Consider the following 20,449-nt stretch of genomic DNA (forward strand, 5'->3'; position numbering starts at 1 on the left):
GTGTTATACGCTGCTAAGCACGCGGTCGCAGGTTCAAATCCCGGATGCATCAGTCACGCTTAAATGGGGGCACAATGCAAAAAAAAAAAAAAAGAAATCTCGTTCACTTATGTGTAGTTGCACGTTACAGAACCCTAAGTGGTGAAAATTATAGCGGAGTCACTCCACTACGGCATTCCTCATAGTTCATTCCTCGCTATGGCTGATAATTTTTGCACCTGAAGCCCCAGAACTTGCTTTTAATAACAGCGAAGCTGTTAAGCCAGCCGTAGTTTGTGGTTTGTATCAAGAAATTATCATCATCAGCAATAAAAAAAGAAATAAAAAAATGGCGCAGTTTCCCCCGAATCGCAATATAGTAGAGAGCTATGCGGAGTAAGGATAGTAGTTTTATCAGCCATAGTGCCTGAACTGTTGTCGATGCCGTCGGCGGGCATTCGCACCGAATGCGCGCGGCGTTGGTGACTGTTGCCGGTGCCTCTGGCGGCGGCTCGGAGGTTTTCGACGACATCAGAACGGGACACTCGTCGAGCAGCGTCGGAAGTCTTAACCAACTTCTCGCCTCGCAACGTCTTTATATAAATAGGAATTTGGTGCCGCAGGTGAAGAAGAGGTTTTGCGCGCTACGCTCGGGAGAGAGATAAAGAAAATGAGAGCGAGAGAGAGAGAGAGAGAGAGAGAGACGCATTCACGGAGCGGGTCTGCTGGAACGCGTTGTCGGCATTGGAACGCCGCGGTCTCGGTGTTGCAAGCTGCGCTAAGCAATGCGCAATAACGGCCGTAAGTCCGAGACGTGCGAAAAGACATTATCATCATCATCATGAGTAATAAGATTAAAAGTACGCGCGCACTTCCGGAAAATGCTGGGCTACGATCGCCAAGCTTCGCTGTTTCAAGCCTTGCGCGGCCGAGCGCAAGGTTAAGCGTTCTTTTTCTTTTGTTCCAAGAAACCAAGTGCATTGTCAAATACTGCCGAAATACTTAGCACAATAACACGCGTGCAGATGCTGCGTCCCCTTGCGTCCGCTTCATTGCGAACTGAAGTTGTGTGCAGTGTAATTACAGCGAAATCGTAACGTACTCTCCCACATTCTGATATCATTGCACGAAAAGTACAAAACGTGAGAAGGAGCGTGAATTATCTTGTATCAGGAAGCTCGCACCCAACTGCGCAATGGCGGGTGTATTGCAATTTCCCTCGTGCGTTCCCCGTGAGTTAACCTTGCAGATGGTCTAAAAAACTTGATATTAGTTGGTAAGCGAGCAATATAAATCCCTCACCATGGCACCATAGTGTTCGGTGCAATTCGTCGGGCACACCTAAAGTTGGTGTTGTAGCCTCTGGATAATAAAGTATACAGTTTGGCAGTTGAGATTAGATATTTGATGCGATGAGTGCGAACGTCAATGTCTTCTTTTTTGCGATAGCGTTTTTCCCATCGTGTGTTTGCACTTATCTGGAATCTCAAGCCTTACGTAACATTGAATTGATGGAGACAGCGAATGGCCTCAGCTAGCGCTTCATTCACGTCGTACAGCGACCACTTCAACTCTTTAGAACAGCATCGAACGCATCGCGTTGTGACTTAAACCGGCGGGAGTCAATAAAATATAATTCCTGTGGCCAACAGAGGGTGTTATGATAACGCAGGTGACGCTTTTTAAGGATGATTCCTAATCTTGTACTTGCGCAAAAATGACAGGGCAATGTGCAGTTAATTCTGCGCACTGTCCTGGAGGCAAGCAAACTACCGTGAGTGCGCTACACTCACGAAACAGTCATTACAAGATATGCACTCTGCGCATGTGCACCAATGTCCAGCTGACGACGGGGAAAGGGGGGGGGGATGAGGTGGCAATCCACGTTAACGTGGTTCCGTCTCAGTCCACCAGGTGGCGACTCCGCTCAATCTCGTGGCGAAACTGCCGACGAGATGGAACAAAAGTTTCTTGGCATTGCCAAAAAAGCCATAGTGCTTGAACGCCACAGGAACGCCGCAGCCGCCAAGCAACGCCCTCAAGACAGCCAAGTGAGTGCTGCCACCGCTTCCAGGATCTCAGATGACAACCAAGGACGTAGAAGCTCTCTGCATTCGTCTCGGCCAGCTGTCGGCGGAAGAACTGCACTCTCTAGATGACGTCAAAGCGCCCTGGCTTTCTCGGCTGAAAGGCAAAACACCGGAACGTGCCGTCAGCAGGATTCAGCGCTCCCTCCATGCCGTCGTCTCCCTGGACCATCGGCTCGCTTATGTCGCCTGGTTCTACTGCTATCTTATGCGACGGGACAAGCTGCGGCCTTGGCTTCTGTACCACTATGACGTCCCTGCTGCTACGGTTGACTGTTCCGAGCTTCTGGGACACCTGGTTTCCTCGTTGATGGTTCCTATCGCCGACACGACGGCCATGCAGGCTAGCCAAGGGGGTGCATTGCACGCCTGTCTCCTGACCATGGAGCCAGGACTGGCGCCGTATGACCACAAGTTACTGTGCTTGTGCCTCTGGCCCGGGCTGCCCTTCGTGGCCGCCCATTCATCGGGACTGAGAATCCAGCGCCGGCTGATGATCGCGCTGGGACGTGTGCTGCGCGACATTCCCGTGGAAGTGGTGGGTGGCGTTTACGGCGACCTTGACTCCGTGTTTGGCGCGGCCAGAAGTTATTGCAGCGATCCGCTGGCGCATCGCATGGCCGAAGCGCGTTACGCCGAGGGCCTGCAGTTGACTGTCTCGGGGCAATGCCGGCGGCCTGACGCCAACAAAACTGGTAAGCGGTCTCGTATAATAGACAGAATTCATTTACAGACATGTGGTCATTGTTGTGTGTAGGGTACATGAGAGGTCTGCTCTGGCATAACGAAGGCGTCGAGCAAGTGTCGCCGCTTGCAAACGTCAACGTGCGCAGAGTTGCAGATCTCTGTGGTGGCGAATGCATTAGAGCGCGTTAACTGCAACCGCCAGGCGTCCACTGCGTCCATCGGAGCTAATAGGAGCCGGCATCTCGTGCGCTCTAGACAAAATTGAGCGGTACTATACTTGGTCCGGGTACAGTGGAGTCGCATAAAGACGGCAACCCTGCGCTGTAGTCAAGCCGCCAATGTGAGGGACTACTGCATGAGAACGAGGTCGCAAGTTCGAATTCCCGCCGTGACTTTCATTTCCAAGCACGACGGCCGCATTTCGAAGAATGCGCATTTCAAGAACGCGCCTTGAAGGGCAACCCATGTGGCCCAAATTTTCTCGGGAACTCTTCACTCAGTGCTTTGTAGCTGCTGTGCTGATTTACGGCTTTAGGCCGAATCAGTCACTCTCAGTCAATTAAACAATCAACAAATGCTTATACTTTAATTACATAATTTTGAGCGTCCCCTGTAAAGGGCAGGGAACACGACCAGACGGTAGAACTTCGTGGGCTTGCTTCGTGGACCACGTGCGGTAGAACGCGATGCCACCGGTGGTCGTTACGGCAAATAAGTGCTATACGGAAACGACGTGTTTATGCCATACGTGGACGTCTAACATTCGGATTGTAGCTGCTGATTTAAAATGACAATTTTTGAAGGACTTGAGCTCCGTTATATTTATGTGCAGATAGCGATGGAACAAAAACTGCTAGGTGTAGTTAGAAGGGAAGACAGCGGTGTGAATGAGAAGCTGAACGTGGAAATCCATGCCCCAGCGGCGGATATCTCTGGGTAATAGGAGCTAACTTCGAAGGCCATGATTTTGCCGGATGCGCGCGGTTGAAGCGATTGCGGCAGCCACAAACAGTCGTGAGTCTTCGAAACCTGCCCGCGCTTGCGAGGTTGGTCGGTTAACTGTAGAATTGCCAATTTCGACGCATCGGAAACAACTTTACCGAGTTTGAGGAAAAGAACATACGTCAACCTAGACTCGCACATTACCCTTCTTAGCTTTTTTTCATTTTATCAAAAGACGATGATAATGTTTGCGGAAATTTCATTCTGTACTTAATTTATTTTCCGCAAATATGTAATCACCATTGACACATAAATACATATTTGTGTGTTAATGGGCTTAGCTTCCCTCTCCTCTCTTCCCTTAACTTGCACAGTAAAGCTTTACGCAAAGATTCACGTTGAGTGAATGGTTATGCTCGGGTCTTGTTCTATTTCTTTTGTATTCTGAGAATTCTTAAGTATATACTGTTAGGGTGAGGGGGGGGGGTATTCGCTTTGACAATCCCATCATAACATCCCTAGGTGCGTCACAGGTATATCGCGTTTTGTGTACTAGAAATGTAAGTTCCTAGTTTAAAATGACACTTTTGCTGTTTCGACACTGTTTTTAACACTCCTTAATCCACTTTATAAATGTATTTCTCTTGTCGCCTCATAATATCTCTACCTGTTTTTCATCGACGCAGAACGCCAAACCAGTAGCCATGCTCAGAGCGTGATACCACCACCCAAGAAGAGCGGCAACAGCGGCGAAAGTAGGGCCGGGAGATAAGTCACCGATGCTCAGAAGCGAGGCCGTCACTTTCTAGGCGAGGTTGACAGCCTTGAGGTATGTGGTGGCCGTACATTTCGATCCAGCATGTGCTACTGCAAGATAATCGACGAAATGTTGTTGGATCATTTCCTGGCATGTTCCATTTATCTATTTCGTTTTTTCAGTCACCGAATGCAGGGAAGGTGATATTTACCGCGTATTCTGATCGTTTCGCGCTGTAGGAGAACTTGCGGTTTCCTTTAGAATGCGAATTAGCGACGCAGTGGCTGGCGCAATATTATGCGCAGTAAGTCAAACGCTGTTCCGCCCGGTGTCGGTTGGAGTGAACATTAGCACGTGGGTGGCAACCATTTCCTTTCGAGAAGAAAAACTACAATTTCGACGGTAGCCTGAATCACCATCATCTGTGGATCCAGCGCCGTGCGGTGGTGAAGTGATTAGACGGCTTTGGATGCGAAAGCGTAAAATGGCCCATTGAGTGAAAAAGCCAGCGATGTCTGTAGCAGTGAAAAAAAAAAAAAACGGGGTATCCGACGCCCTGTGGGAATCGATCTCATGCGAAGCGGTGTGCAGGGAGCCTGCCAAGTTAACGAAACGACCATGAGAGCAGCAAGACGTAGGTGGCTGTTTCTAGACATTCATGTCATGACCTACCATTTACATTCGTCATACTCTTGTCGTACTATGCCAATTTTAGTACATACCAAGTTAACGAAACGACCATGAGAGCACCAAGACGTAGGCAGATAGATAGATAGATAGATAGATAGATAGATAGATAGATAGATAGATAGATAGATAGATAGATAGATAGATAGATAGATAGATAGATAGATAGATAGATAGATAGATAGATACTCTCAAAGTTGCAAATGTTTGCCATGAAGTGCTTCGCATTTAAAACGGCCCCTGACTTCCCATTTGCTGCGACGCCACGTCACGTGCGGGTCACGCGCGCGCCCCATGACGCAGGCTCGCGCTTGCCGGCTCGGGCAGCTCGTACCGCTATGGAGTCTGTAGCATCTGCATCGTCGGCGGCCACAACCTCGGCAGTAGCGAAGCGTGGCCGTCCACGCCAGTTCACCGCAGACGAAGTAAAGGAGCGGCAGAACGAGCGAAGGCAGCGAAATCCACCGTCGTCCTCAGCTCTGCCAGTACACGGCGGGCGGAACGAGCATTAATGCAATCACTATACACGCACCGCGAGACTCGAAGGACCGCTCAGCGGCGTTCAATGGGACATTAATGCTTTCGCATTCACAACTCCAATGAAGTGCTTGGGAGTCCACGGATGTTTTTCTTCCTTCTTCCTATTAGGTCTTTCGCTTTATACAGCTACCTTCGTTTACATTATTTGGCCCTTTGTGCTGAATTGTACGTAAGCTGCAGCTCATGACGTCAACTGGTGACGTAACCATGCTCTCCTACCTCATTTTTGTTCTGCGGTCTCGCATCGGCAGACGCAGTGCATTACCAGGAAGCATTGCACTCTTTATGATACGCTACGTATCGGTTTGAGTGAACGCTCACGGATGAGCGCTTATGTTCCACTGATGCCTGCCCCCGCAGCAGTCCAAAATAAAAAGAAATTTCACCCTCGGGCTCAATCCAAGTATTATCGAAAATATTAACACGAAAGTGTTTTATGCCGGGGTCCACCAAGACTTCACTGACGTATTTCCGTCACGGAAATACGTCATAGAACATAATACAAAGAAAGAAACCAGAAGAAAAAGTTCCACAAACATGCAAAATTTGGAAATCGAACCCACGACCTCTCGGTCCGCGACGATAGATCGCCGAGCGTTTAACCCATTGCGCCACAAACGCATTTGCAGAGAGCTACACAGACGCGCCTTATATATCTAAAGCCCAGACCACACGTACGCTTGCAAACGCGCGCCCACGCATGCGCAGACGGTGCGGCACGGCTCGTACGCGTCGAAACGCGGCGCGATCTCGCTGATCAGCTCCTCTCAGTTATCGCGCGCCTGGGCTGCCTCGCGTCGGCGCGCCTGGCTACGCAGCGACGGCGCGGTACATTCAACTCTCAGTTAAGCAGAATTATACCATGCAAGAAAGTGCTTCTTCTTCACTTTTTGGGCTGATCTAACAGCTCCAAAAAGATAAAAATTACGTTTATAAATATCGAAGCATTTTGAAGCACTGCCAACAACGAAATACGAAGTGGCGTCTGCCAAGGTGTAAACAAGTGATGCCAGTGAGCGCGCGCTGTCGCGCGTATTTGTGGATGCAAAACGCCATTCCTCGCTAGGCGCGGCAACCGCAAGGCGCGTAGACGCGAGCTTACGCGCGTCCGCAAGCGTACGTGTGGTCTGGGCTTAACACTCCTCCGTGTACCCGCGCTCTTGCTCGGGGCGGTGCCGCCGCCTACGAGCAGAAAAGAGAAGTACTGCATTATGACACTAACGCGCACCGACAGTGAACGCTTCGGTGGTCTCAGCACTACGACGCCTCGATGCCAGCATTCGAAGGGACGCTGGCATCAAGAAGCACTACCAACGCCACCTAGGTGGCGTTCACCGTACTCAGCACAGCGGAGCGTGGCCTCCGCAATTAGCTCTGAAAATGTTTCTGAAGTTGATCGCGGAGGCTGCAATTACGACGCGCTGTACGCGCTGATTTGACTCGGTGACGATTCAGTTACGTGCTTTGTCTTGCGCGTTGTATTAGTGTGTCAGTTACGTGCTTCGTCTTTCGCGTTGTGCTAGCGTGTGCAGCGTAGTGCAGCTTCCATATGCACGACGGTTGCTCATGGTCATCGACGTTGGTAGTCGTGATGGAGGAGACGTGCCACCAGGCGTCAGCGTGGGTGCATCAACGCCTAAGGGCGCTTTAGCCACAAAATACCAATAGACATTATATATCAATGTGCAATAAACATTACACTACTTCTGTGAAGACACGTTTCACTTTCGTGTTCTATACCGATTCCTATATAAGAGGGATCAACCACATTTTTTTTTTTGAACTTCTAGGTTTCGTCATATTCGCCACAAAGTGTTGATTATCGATGCTCAAGGTATACTGACAGTTCCGATCATGTGGCAGGTTCCAGAACTCTAGGAAATGTGCACAGGAAGCAACTACGGTGAGGCTTCTCGGTGGCGCTGAGTGGTTGTTTAGCGTCAGGGTGTGAAGGTGGTAGCGGGTTGGAATACTGATCGTAGCGATAGCAATTTGTTGCGGGCTGTCATCATAAGCGAGAACCATGCCGTATATTCACGGTTTTATTTTTTATTTAATTTAGAAAGTCAATGTTCAAATTATTTGCGAACGCGACTTCACGCGGAGCCTTCTTGGAGCTTTGTTATATATAGCGTCTCTGAGCAATCGTAATTTGTCAGACAAAAAGCTGCAGAACAAAAAAAGGGTTAGAACTGTCCTTCAGACAGTTCATTTCAGACCGTTAGTCATACAAAGATATGTAAAGCAGAATAGCTCGGTAGCTTTTTATTTGGTGGAGTTACTGTGTTGTGAAGAAGAACCAAAAACTATGCGTGCGATAGCCGTAGTGAGGGTGCCCAAAGTTTAATGAAACGCAATAATATAATGACAGAAAATGTTAAATGATAGCGACGGAAAGAAGGTTACACATAGGGAGATTTGTTCCGTTGCTGTCGTTGAACAGTTGTTAATCTACGCTTCATGTGTGTCTAATGTTTTAGTTCTATGCGCCCGTGTCGAAAGTACTGCTTCGCAGCACAGTGTGCAATCATGTGTTCCAACTGTAGGCGCTGCAGGGATGTTTTCATTGGGTATGTGGGGGTATGTAAGAGACGTCGCGGCATCACTGAGTTATGTTTGAGTCGATGTTTCATATTATTAATGCCGAGTAAGCTTTAACAGTGATGATGATGATGATGATATGTAGTGTTTAATGGCGCAAGGGCCAGCTATGGCCAAAGAGCGCCATGACACATGGTGATGGGTTCTGAATGTATTATAGATGGAGTGGACAGTAGGATGCAAATGGTACATAAAAGGTGGCTGTAAAGAGGCCTAAAACAAATCGCTATAAATTGCGTAAAATATATGAGTGTTAAAATAATGACAGACTAATGATGTGAGCTATGAGCGTAAAGGTTTCATTACACAGCGGTGACATAATAAAGTATATGCAATAGCACTATTGCCTCAAGAGGTCCTTGAAATCAAGGACTGAGAGGCACGTGCTGTAAAATGTTTTTCCACTGCAGCTGCAGCCTGCAAGTCGAGGCTGCGCTACAGATACCCTGGCCAGATGACTTGTAACGTGTTTACATCTGCTAAAAACTTTAAGACGGCATTAAAATCAAAAAACGGCTCATGGCTAAGAAAGAATGCTGGGTGAAGAGGGATGTGCTCACGATACGCGGGATAAAAGTACTTTTTACGCTGAGCTTCTATTTCTGGGCACTGGATAAGAACATGGAGAACTGTAAGTATGTCGCCACACCTATCACATGTCGGAGGATCACTTCCTGTAAGGAGATACGAGTGTGTTCCATAGGTATGTCCTATCCTTAACCTACAAAGAAGCACTTCCTTGTGTCTTGTTGTTTTCTGAGATATCCATTTCCCAATTCTTGGCTTGGTTACATGTAGCTTATTTGACACTTGATTGTCCCACTGCCTTTGCCAATATTTCCGTAATTCATGGCGCAGGAAGGGCTTTAGGTCAGTGAAAGGGATGGCTATGTTTGTGTTTGTATGCTCAAAAACTACTGAAGTGGCACTTTCGTCTGCAGCTACATTGCCTTTGATACCTCTATGGCCAGGTACCCAGCATATTATGATTACTTGGTTGTCCTTGTAAGCTGAGCATAGCAAGCTGTACAGTTCGTTATAAACTGAGTTCTTGTGTTTTCGTAGACTCATTAGAGCTCTAACGACACTCAATGAGTCTGTGAACACAATTGCTTTTGTAATATTCATTTGTTTTATGTGTTTGACTGCTCAAAGGATTGCGAATGCTTCCGCTGTAAAAATGCTTGTATGCGGATTTAGTGCCCCGGACACTGTAAAAGATGGTCCCAAAGCTGCGTAAGCAACACCAGTAGAAGATTTGGAGGCGTCCGTATAAAATTCACTGCAAGAATACTTCTCCCGAAGTTCAAGAAAATGCGAGTGTATGTGTGGTTCAGGTGCCCATTTTGATATTTCTACAAAAGAGACATCGTACTGGATGGTCTGCCACTCCCAAGGTGGTGGAAGCCTAGTAGAAGCCATCAGGACATTCTCTAGAAGAGAGAGGCCTGTTTCTTCCGACAGGGCTTCCAATCGGAGGGACATAGGAGGCCTAGTGGCTGGGCGGTTACGGAACAGCCTGGCCGTGGACAAGTCCTGAATAATTGAGTGGCATGGGTGGTCTACTGCAGATTTTACCTTCAAGGCATAGGAGAAACTTAAATATGTCCTTTGGAAGAATAGAGACCATACGTCTGACTCGACGTACAGGCTTTGTACAGGACTAGTCCTGAAGGCACCTGTAGCAAGGCGGATGCCTAGGTGGTGAATAGGATCCAGCATTTTCAAAACACTAGGCCTCGCAGAATTATAGACTACTGCTCCATAGTCAAGACGCGATAATATAAGACTTTTGTATAACTTTATGAGGCATCTCCTGTCACTTCCCCAGGATGTGCGTGACAAAAGCTTCAGCAGATTCATAGTCTTGAGGCATTTTGCTTTAAGATACTTCAGGTGTGGGACAAAATTTAACTTGCAGTCTAAAATGATACCTAGAAATTTATGTTCACGGCTTACAGATAGTCGTTCTCCATTGATATCTATTACCGGGTCCCGCAGTACACCCCTCTTGTTAGAGAAGAGGACACACGTACTTTTTTGAGGGTTTAATTTAAAACCGTTCTCGTCCGCCCACTTAGACAATTTATTTAAGCCAAGCTGTACTTGTCGCTCGCAGATATTTAGATTGCATGATTTGTAACCTATTTGGATGTCATCCACATACACAGAATAAAACATACTACGTGGCATGACAGTATACAGCGAGTTCATTTTGACGATAAATAAAGTACAGCTCAGCACACCACCTTGAGGTACCCCAGCCTCTTGCGTAAATGGACGAGACAAGACGTTACCAACTCTCACACGGAACGTGCGATTGGAGAGGTAACTCTGAATCACAATCAATAAGTTGCCTCGAACTCCCATTCCAGAAAGATCACGGACGATTCCAAATCGCCAAGTTGTGTCGTATGCCTTTTCCATATCTAAAAATACTGACAAGAAAAACTGTTTGTGCACAAAGGCATCACGAATATTTGTCTCGATGCGGACAAGGTGATCTGTTGTGGATCTACCTTCCCTGAAACCGCACTGTAAGGGATCGAGTATTTTGTTACTTTCAAGAAAATGGATGAGGCGGCGATTGATCATTTTCTCAAAGAGCTTGCATATACAACTTGTCAGAGCTATAGGCCTATAGCTACTGGCCGAAGAAGGGTCCTTGCCATCCTTGAGAATAGGAATTGCAATTGCTTCTTTCCATGCATTCGGAATGTAGCCGGCAGAGAACATGGTGTTAAAGAGTGACAATAGTGTTTTGTGGGTTTCAGGGTGTAAGTGTTTTATCATTTCATATAGTATTCTGTCACTTCCTGGAGCAGACGCGTTACTACAATTCAGTGAAGCCTGAAACTCCGCCATGCTAAATGGACGATTGTATGCTGCATTGGCTGTGTCTTTCAAACCCAGAGGCTGTCGCTCTGCTTGTCGCTGATATCTTAGAAATGTATCTGTATAATGGGAGGTACTGGAAATATGCTCGAAATGTGCTCCTAGACAATCAGCCTGGTCCTCAAGAGTGTCTCCTTGTGTGTTTACTACAGGTAGAGGATGAGTTTCGCGGCCTTTTATTTTGTTTACCCTGTTCCAGGCTTTGCGTTCGTCTGTATAAGAATTGATGCTGGATATGTACTTTTCCCAACTTTCTCGTTTAGCGCGGCGGCGTGTTCTTCTACCTTGTGATTTAATCGCCTTGAAGTTAATTAGGTTTTCTGTGGTCGGGGAGTTACGAAGGAGATTCCAGGCCTTGTTTTGCTTTTTCCGGGCTTCCCTACACTCCTCATTCCACCATGGAATACGTCGTTTCGAAGGCGACCCATTTGTTTGGGGAATACATACTGATGCAACATCAATAATAAACGCTGTAATGTATGCTACTGCAGCGTCAATATCAAGTGAACGGACATCGTCCCAGGGCAAATGTGTTTTTTCACGAAACCGCGTCCAGTCAGCTGAGTCAACTTTCCATCGAGGAACGTGTGTAGAGCACTCAGATTGTTTAGTAAGGTTTAGTACAATGGGGAAGTGATCACTTCCGTAAGGGTTGTTAATCACATCCCACTTCAGATATGGCACAATTGTACTGGACGCTATGCTTAAGTCTATGGAAGAAAATGTTTTATGTGTAGGGCTGTAGAATGTTGGCTCTTTTTTGTTAAGCAGGCAGGCACTTGAAGAGAGTAGAAAGTTTTCTATTAGTCGTCCTCTCGCATCACAGCGAGAGTCGCCCCACAGTGTACTATGTGCGTTTAGATCACCAACGACTATGTAAGGGTGATGGAGTTCATCAATAAAGCTTTGAAATGTTGTTCTAGAGAGTTGATAACTTGGGGGGATGTATATAGACGCGATGTTGACCAGTTTATTGAATAGCACTGCTTCGATAGCAACTGCTTCAAGAGGAGTTTGGAGTTGCAGTTTCCGACATGCAACGCCTCTGTCGGCAATTATAGCTACACCGCCTGACGATGTAGCAGCATCTTCCCGGTCTTTCCGGAAAATGGCGTATTGCTGAAGAAAGTTTGTCTGTGTAGGTTTAAGATGTGTCTCCTGAACACACAGCACCTTTGGATTGTATTTGTGTAAAAGTTCTTTAATGTCATCGAGGTTGTGCATTAGGCCTCTCACGTTCCAGTGTAATATTTGTGTATCCATTTTGTTTGTGTTTTTCGGCTGTGTGTCAAGAGACTAGTCTAGTTGGCTTACGGAGCCTTTCCAGGCCCCGTAATCCGGGGTTTGTCTTTCTTGGAGCGGTCGCGAGAATCGCGTCGCTCCGGAGGCGCTGGATGCGCCGCCTGGCTTGGGGTTGTGTCCATCGACTCCAAGGAGTCGCTGGACTTCCGCTCAAGCGAGCGGGGTGTTTTCGGGGTGGGCCTTGCCTCGAAAAGCAGGGCCTTGGAGGCCACCAACCCAGAGGTCGATGGACCCTCCTTGAGAGACGGCACAGCAGCGCTGGCTGCTGTCGCCTGGGGAGCTGGTGGCACGGCCGCAGCCACACTCTTCGTGGACCGGGCTGATGCCGGAGTCTGCTGCGGCGTTGCCCCCCTACGCGCCGCACCAGCATACCCTGCAGAATGAAGAAAAGAAACACGCTTTCGTGCTTCTTGGAAAGAAATGTTTTCTTTTACTTTGAGTGTGATGATGTCTTTTTCTTTTTTCCACGTAGGGCAGGATCGAGAATATGCTGCATGGTCACCATCGCAATTTGGACAGTGCAGGGCGCGAGTACAGTTGTCAGATGTATGTTCATGATCGGCACATTTTGCGCATGTCGATCGGCCTCGGCAGTTTTGAGAGCCATGGCCAAATCTTTGGCATTTGAAACATCTGCGCGGGTTCGGAATATATGGTCTTACTCGGATTTTCGTGTATCCTGTTTCAAGGGTATCTGGGAGAGTACTGGAGCCAAATGTAAGGATTCGATGCTTCGTGGGAATTTCAATGTTGTCTCGTTTAATCTTTATTCGCTGTACTTGTGTCACGTTTTGTTCTTTCCAGCCCTCGAGGAGCTCTTCTTCGGTCAAGTTCAGGAGGTCTCCGTCAGACACTACTCCTTTGCAGGTGTTCATAGATCGGTGCGGAGTCACCGTGATTTTTACATTACCGAGTTTTACTAGATTGCAGAGATTTCCGTGCTGGTGCAGGTCGCGAACCTCAAGGAGGAGGTCGCCGCTGGCCATTTTCGTTACCTTGTAGCCGGGCCCTAGTGCATCAGTTATGCCTTTGGCAACAATGAAGGGAGAAATCATTCTTGTGGTCTTTTCGGGGTTTTCACTGTGAATCACGTGAAATCGTGGGAAGGTGTCTTTGCGTTGGCCAAAAAAGTTCAGAGTTTCTTCGGTGCGCCCTCTTTTGCTAAGAGGGCGATCAGACAGACGAGGGAAGGACAAAACATCCATAGATAATTAGTTAATTTCGGAGGCTATGCCAGCCACCCACCACCGAGCCCAACAAGGGGACGCTACGAGACCCGAAGGAGACGCAGACTCCAGCTGTACATAGCCACTATAACCTAATATAATAGACCCAAGGTTGGATAGATTACACCAGGTTAACCCTTGCCGCCCAGAAATGCGGAAGTGAGGAGAAGTGACTAGGAGACAGGAAAGATGGAAAAGTGAAAGAGAAAGACAAAAGACTGAAGAGGGGGACAGGAAAAGGCGACTGCCGATTTCCTCCAGGTGGGTCAGTCTGGAGGTGCCGTCTATGTGAAGCAGAGGCCGAAGAGGTGTGTTGCCTCCGCCGGGGGGCCTTAAAGGTCCGAACACCCAGCATCGGCTCAACCCCCAGGATCCCCCTTTCCCCAGACACGGCTAAGCCGCGCACGGCTACACGCGGGAGGGTCCAACCCTCATGTGCTCGGGTCCGTGGTGTCGCAACACACCAAACGCCTGCTTACGCAGACGCCCCTGCGGGGAAGCTTTAACAGTATGCAAACGCAGACGTACCAAATATGAAATAGTGCTTCTAAAAATACCGTACAAAGCAGCCCGGTAATTGCTCTGCACACAAAATGGAACTCGACGCAGTTTTTTTTTTCTTACCATTTCCTTTCCAGAGCGAATCGTAAGAATGTTGGCTTCCGAAGAGGAAGAATACTCTGATCTTTCCTCGCGTTTAGCCTTTTTTTTCTGGGTGTCTAATTTAATCACACTTGGGAATGGCCCTTATAGTTCTAATACGCATAGGATAATATATTGCTACTGCGAGTTGTATATTTATGCGTCGCGTTATACTGGTCTTTTCCTTTCCTCTAGGGCGTGCATCATCACACATGCAGCCACTGCGACGGTAGCGACGCCTTGTCTTGAGCACCACGCCTTCTCATCAATGTCACCACGAAAATATCTTACGCCCAGAAGGGTTTTCATCCTGACAGCTTGTGATGCGTTTCACGAACGCCCCACAAAGAAAGCCGCAAAGTCTACGCAAGAAGTCACGTCGGTGCGAATGTGTAAATTGCTCCATCAAATGAACATTTAGGACACCGTGGCGTAGGGCCACACATTGAAACCTACATGACATGTCGAGGCACTGTGCCTGCACTTGTAGGATGTGGCCACGCCGCTCACTTTTTACTGTAGAACGATCTGTGAGAGGCCCGTGCCTTATTCGAGTGCGAAATAAAACGGGATGCTGTCACGACAGAAGTGTAATGCTGATTGGATGTGCTTGAATCGACACTCCTCAAAACTTGCAGTTTTAGACAAAACCATTTCAATGGACAGTTTTTTTTCCTCACCATGTACGAAAATGCAAACTGCGCATGAGTTTTATGGACGCGAACTTCATTGGTCTGTGACACACATCATAAGGAGGACTGTAGGAAAGCTATGTTCAAGATAACAGACGCAACTGCGCCTTGTAAGCCCGTGTACAACAAAGGGACACTAAAGGTAAATATTAGGTCAAGTTAAAGTGATAGATTAGTACTAGAGAATCTCTAGTAATCGGGAAATTCAGGTAAATGTAGGACCCGATTAGAGACTCCCCCAGGACGTTCAAGTATTTGCCCGACGACGAAGGCAATCGTTATTTAAATACTTTCACTAGTACTCAACCACTCGTTTTAAACAATCTATTGTATTGCATTATAAGATGAAAGAAAAAGCTACTTGTCCAGTTCTATTTCATTTTTAGAAAAATTAACTTGACATATAACCTTGACAACGACGCGGGCGGTCGATAGTTTCGATAGACTCTGCGCCACCCGCCACCACGAGCAGCTGCAGTGGCGAATCCATCCCTCAGTCTTGGCTCGGTTTTTTTTCATTGCCGCGTGTTTGGGCTTTGTGCAAAATAAGATTCTGCGATCTTTCGGCCGCTGTTTTACTCACCGGCTACAGCAAAGAGCAGTGGAATGCAGCGTAACCACTGCCCGGTTGTGTGGCGGGAGATTTGAATTGCCGTAAAGGTAGTCGGACCCTTCAGATACAATTTTCTTGTTAACTGTCTTTTCTTGGCACTTAACAAGCGTGGCGAGGTTTCTGGAACGGTATTTACGCAGTCCACATCAATTTGGTATATTCGCCTTTAGTGTCGTTATAGTGTACTAGAATATCGGGTAGCGTGTTCAGGGAGGACTCACGGCTGCCGCACTTGATGTCGAAAGCCACGAGATGGCGCCACCAGAGCATGGGCTGTTGCATCATGCGCCGCTTCCGATGCGCTACGACGATTTGCATACATGGCGCTTAAGAAGGTGCTTTGTAATTGCTGCTTTATAAGGCTGATTCACACTAGGCCGACACGGCACTGACTTTGGTCTGCGGACTGTTGGCGACAGCATTTTCCTTCCTTTAAACCATTGGCCACAGCGTTTTCCGTCCTGTAAACTGCTCCCGTCATCAGTCGGCAGACCAAAATCGTTCGCGTGTCGGTGAAGTGTGAATCAGTCTCAACACGGCAATGGTAACACGTCCCTGCTTCGACGGCATCCTGACTGAGCCATGATCTGTTAGAGAACTTGTCGGAATGCACTCAGAACTACTGCGGAAATTCACATGGAACTCTTACAACTGGTGGTTCACTGCGTGTGAGCCGGAGGGCAGCCACCGGAGGACGTTGTGGCGCTGCCCCTTGACGCGCCAGTTCGGCAAAGCTGTTCTGGGGCAGGTATGATACCCGCCTGCGTATCTCCTTGAATTATATGTTTTCTTTGACTTGGATTGCGACAATTTGTTTTTCTTTGTTTCCATGATGGACATGACCACGAGTGTGCGGCGTTCTTACCATCACTGTTCACGCACTGAGGAGCATTCTCGCGATTGTCAGGTGGGGGTTCATGGGCACTACATTTAGCGCGAGTCATGCGGCCTCGGCAGTTTTGTGAACTGTCGCCAGATCTTTGGCATTTAAAGCATCTGAGAGGATTCAGGATGTACAGTCTGACTCGGATCTTTTAGTGGTCTGAGGCAGCAAACTTGATCCGACTGGTCCTCAGTTTCGAACTCTTTTCCATCAGGCTTCAACTTTATTCTCTTGACGTTGATCACATTCCGATCATCGCAGCCCTCAAATAGTTAATCAGTCAGCTCCACCAGATCAGCATTGGAAACGACGCCACAGGTGATGTTCATCGTACGGAGCGGGGTCGCTTTCACTGTGACATCTCCAAGTGACACTTTATTAGACAGTCTTTCGTGTTGCTTTTTATCGCCGAGTTCCCAAAGCAGATCTCCTCTAGCCATCTTCTATGCTTTATAACCTGGTCCAAGTGCCTCGGCTATAGATTTTAAGACGAGAAAAGGTGAGATTGGTCGTGCTTGTTTTTCTGTTTCATAGGGAATGACATGGTATGGGGGAAATAATTCTTTTTGGTGACCAACAATCTGGAAGACTATCGGTGCGCCCTCTTTTCTGAGAGCGATCAGGGAGGGGGGGCAATGAACTAGCCATAGGTGAACGTGCAGTTTTGGGCAGCAACGCCAGCCACCCACCGTGGAGCCCTATGCAAGGGAACGCGGCGGGGTTCATAAAAAATGTCGCAGTTTCGCCCGCAAGCCGAAGCAATCGATTGCGATAGCAAATTAGTGGACAGCTATACGAAGTAACGATAGTACTTTTATCAGCCCTATCAACTTGCAAACATAGGCATACCAACTTAATTAACAAGCATGATGTCATGCATGCACGCACAAGCAAACGTGAAGGCATCTCACTCGGTGACCGCGGAAACTCGCTGTCAAAACGCTGGAGTGAGTAAGCGCGACTTCAGCAGCGAGCGAATTGACCTTTGGCTGCCGCTCGTATCATCGTGAACTAAGCCGCGAAAATACATCGCAGGGAGGAAGTTGTCGGCGCCGCAGATGGATTTCAAGATACAGCGGCCGGGCGGTCGCGCGCGGCGTGGAACTCGCAGGATCCCTTTTCCTCGGAAACGGCTAAGCCGCGCACGGTTAGACGTGGGAGGGTTTAACCCTCGGGTACGTGGTGTTGCAACACAACCAAACGCCTCTTCGCGCAGACGCTCCTGGCGGGGTATGACAGGATCTCGGATGCCGTACTTTTCCTGCAACAGCCGGCCGCGCTTTTGCTGCCAGCGAAAGGAACGTTTCATCCCGCATACCAAAACTTTTGTAACCGGATATGCGGTGCCAAATTGTCTGCTGCTGTGCCGGGAACGTTCAGCTAAGCTTTCGCAATGGAAACGTCCGAAACAAATGTATTTAGACTGAAACCGGAAATGTCTCGGGCCATTGTTCTTTCTATAATTTTTCTGCGGACTACATGCTTTGTTCCCCGAAGTACAGGGTTACGCTGGAGAAACGCCTAACCACCAGTATAGTTAGTCGAGCTTGTTTAAAATTCCTGGCGATGTTTTGCTTTTTCGTGGATGACATTGTACGTTTACTTCCAATGCGAAAGCCCAAGACTTACGGTCATATATCGAGGCTGTCTCCCGTAAGGGTTTTTGCTTTCACAAAGGAGAAACTATCCGTTCGATTGAAACGACGGGGCAAATAGTTAGTTCTAACGAGAACGTCCTTGTATTGCACAAGACGCGCGTATATATCACGACAACTGAAAGATTCTCTTATTTTCCGGAACTGAGATTGGGATTGTATGGCTTATAAGAATGAACGCAATTGTCATGCCATTTCGTGCGATTGTGGACGCACCAGCTAACATAGCCGTCAGTAACTAGTGCTTAGCAGATGGCGTCAAAATTGATTACGTCCCCACCAGCTGCGGCGAAAACTACAAGTCGGCGTTGCTACATGTGTTTTTTTTTTTTGTGTAATCTTATCTGGCTTGCAAGCATGTTGAGTAGAAAATGTGTCGTTTTTCGCACTGTAGAGGAATTATTTTTTTTTAATTTCTAGCATCCCCTCAAAGAAATACGAGTGGTCAAAACGATAAGCACCCCATTTAAAATTGAACATGTGTGTTTGCCAAATTCTATTCCCTTTGTGCGGTTAAATAATTAAATGTGATTGCTCGAATATTTAGAAAGTTGTGGCGCCGTAAGTAAAACGCCCCAAGAGCGTTTGATGCATGCCGCAAACAGCCGTATGCGATAGATGCGCGTATTGCACGTACGCTCGGTCGATGAAGGATCGGATCGTCAGATCTTCCGGATATTGATTTTTGCAAGCAATCGCACAAGCGTAGCACGTACACACGATAAAAACAATTAATGAAACACCAGCAAACCTGCACCGCTCTGTCTGTGTTTACCCAATCTGTGGGCGTAGCGCCTTTACTCTCTCTGGTTGCATGCCCATTCGGTCTATTCAATAACGAGACGCCTTGTCCGGCTGCGAGTACCGTGCCAGCCGGCGCTCGCGACGTCTGGGCAGCGTGAGAGAAACGGAGACGGTAAATTGGATTCAAGAAAGGGGGAAGAAAAGAAAGAGGAGGGAAAGATTGTACGCGAAAGTGCCTTGCTATTTCAAGCCCGAGCTGGCTGCCCGAGGGCAAGAGTACCGGAGCAAGTATGCGTTACAGGTTGAGACACGCATGTTGTAAAAAAAAAAAAAAAAAAAAAAAAAAACTGCCCGGTCGGCACATCGCAATGAAATGTCAAAATATTCACCGAGCGTGAACGGTAGGGTGCGGCCACCTTCCAGAAGCGTTGGGATTAAAGCGAGGTGGAAGGATTAACTGGTCAGCAGTCGAGTTACGTAAGAGACGATTAGAGTATTGGTAGAAGAAATGCATAAAAGAGATTGACAGAACCGGAGCCATTGCAAGCGTAGTCAATGGTAGAACGTTGTGAGAGAGGTTTTAAATACGAAAATTACGATCAACATCAGATAGGCAAATGGCTAGATATCAATAGATGTGGCAAAACCTGATGAAACCAAGCAGGATAGGTTACTGTTTGTCCCCGCCTCGTTTCAAAGGGGATGCCAATGTCCATCATCATAATCAGCATAATCATCATCATCGGACACACCACTTCTGAAGAGCTGTTTGAGCGCGAAGTTAGGTGGTGATGGAGCTATGAGTCACGCATCTGTCCGTCACCGGCCTAGAAGTGCACAAAAATCACACTAATGTTTTCGAGTCACTAGTAGAAGCACTGCAGGACTGCAATGCACACTGCAGGCCGAAGGCCTCTCCCCACGATCTCGAATTACGTCTGTCGTGCACCAGCTGAGACCATCTTGTGAATGCGGATTTCCTCATTTAATCAGAACACCTAGTTCTCTGCTTTCATTCCCTTGATACCCATACTGTAACTCTAACAGACCATCTATTATCTACCCTATACGCAGTGGAAGGCCTCATCAATCCCATTTCTCCCTCTTAATCTCCAATAGTATATCGTCTACCACCGCTTGCTTTCTACGTGATACACACCGCTGCCTTCACAGCACATATTATGGCAGTGCTGGACGAAAGCTAACAGCCACGCAAAGCGAGCTGGTGCTTCTATGAAATGGTAGGTTTTCTTCAAATGTCTTTTGTTTTGAGCCACCTGTGACCCCGCGGCCTGAAGAAAGTTCAGGCCACGTGTCTTATTAGTCTACAACGCTGGAACAAAAAGCCCGCTTTAAGCGTGAAATGCTTTTAGCTCCCGTTGTCGGCGACCTTCAAGTGACCTTCACCCAAAATACAGAGCCGTTATTCGAGCACTCAAACAAGAACATCCGGGCAACCAGTCAAACCTTCAGAAAATGTGGTCTCTGGCCCCCCAACTCTTTGTACAGGACGGCAC

The 20,449-nt window shown here is 47.7% G+C and overlaps 1 protein-coding gene across 1 annotated transcript; it reads left to right on the forward strand.

Annotated features, from left to right (window-relative positions):
* Positions 1-1,896: 1,896 nt before the first annotated feature.
* LOC125940187 (uncharacterized) lies at positions 1,897-14,907 on the forward strand. The gene is made up of 3 exons (XM_049655992.1): positions 1,897-2,761; positions 4,382-4,524; positions 14,541-14,907. Exons 1-2 carry the CDS (start codon positions 2,062-2,064, stop codon positions 4,465-4,467), a joined length of 786 nt encoding a protein of 261 aa, XP_049511949.1. The 5' UTR covers positions 1,897-2,061; the 3' UTR covers positions 4,468-4,524; positions 14,541-14,907.
* The last annotated feature ends 5,542 nt before the right edge of the window (positions 14,908-20,449 follow it).

The sequence above is a fragment of the Dermacentor silvarum genome, chromosome 9 (genome assembly GCF_013339745.2).
Source record: "Dermacentor silvarum isolate Dsil-2018 chromosome 9, BIME_Dsil_1.4, whole genome shotgun sequence".
In the NCBI taxonomy this organism is placed as follows: domain Eukaryota; kingdom Metazoa; phylum Arthropoda; class Arachnida; order Ixodida; family Ixodidae; genus Dermacentor; species Dermacentor silvarum.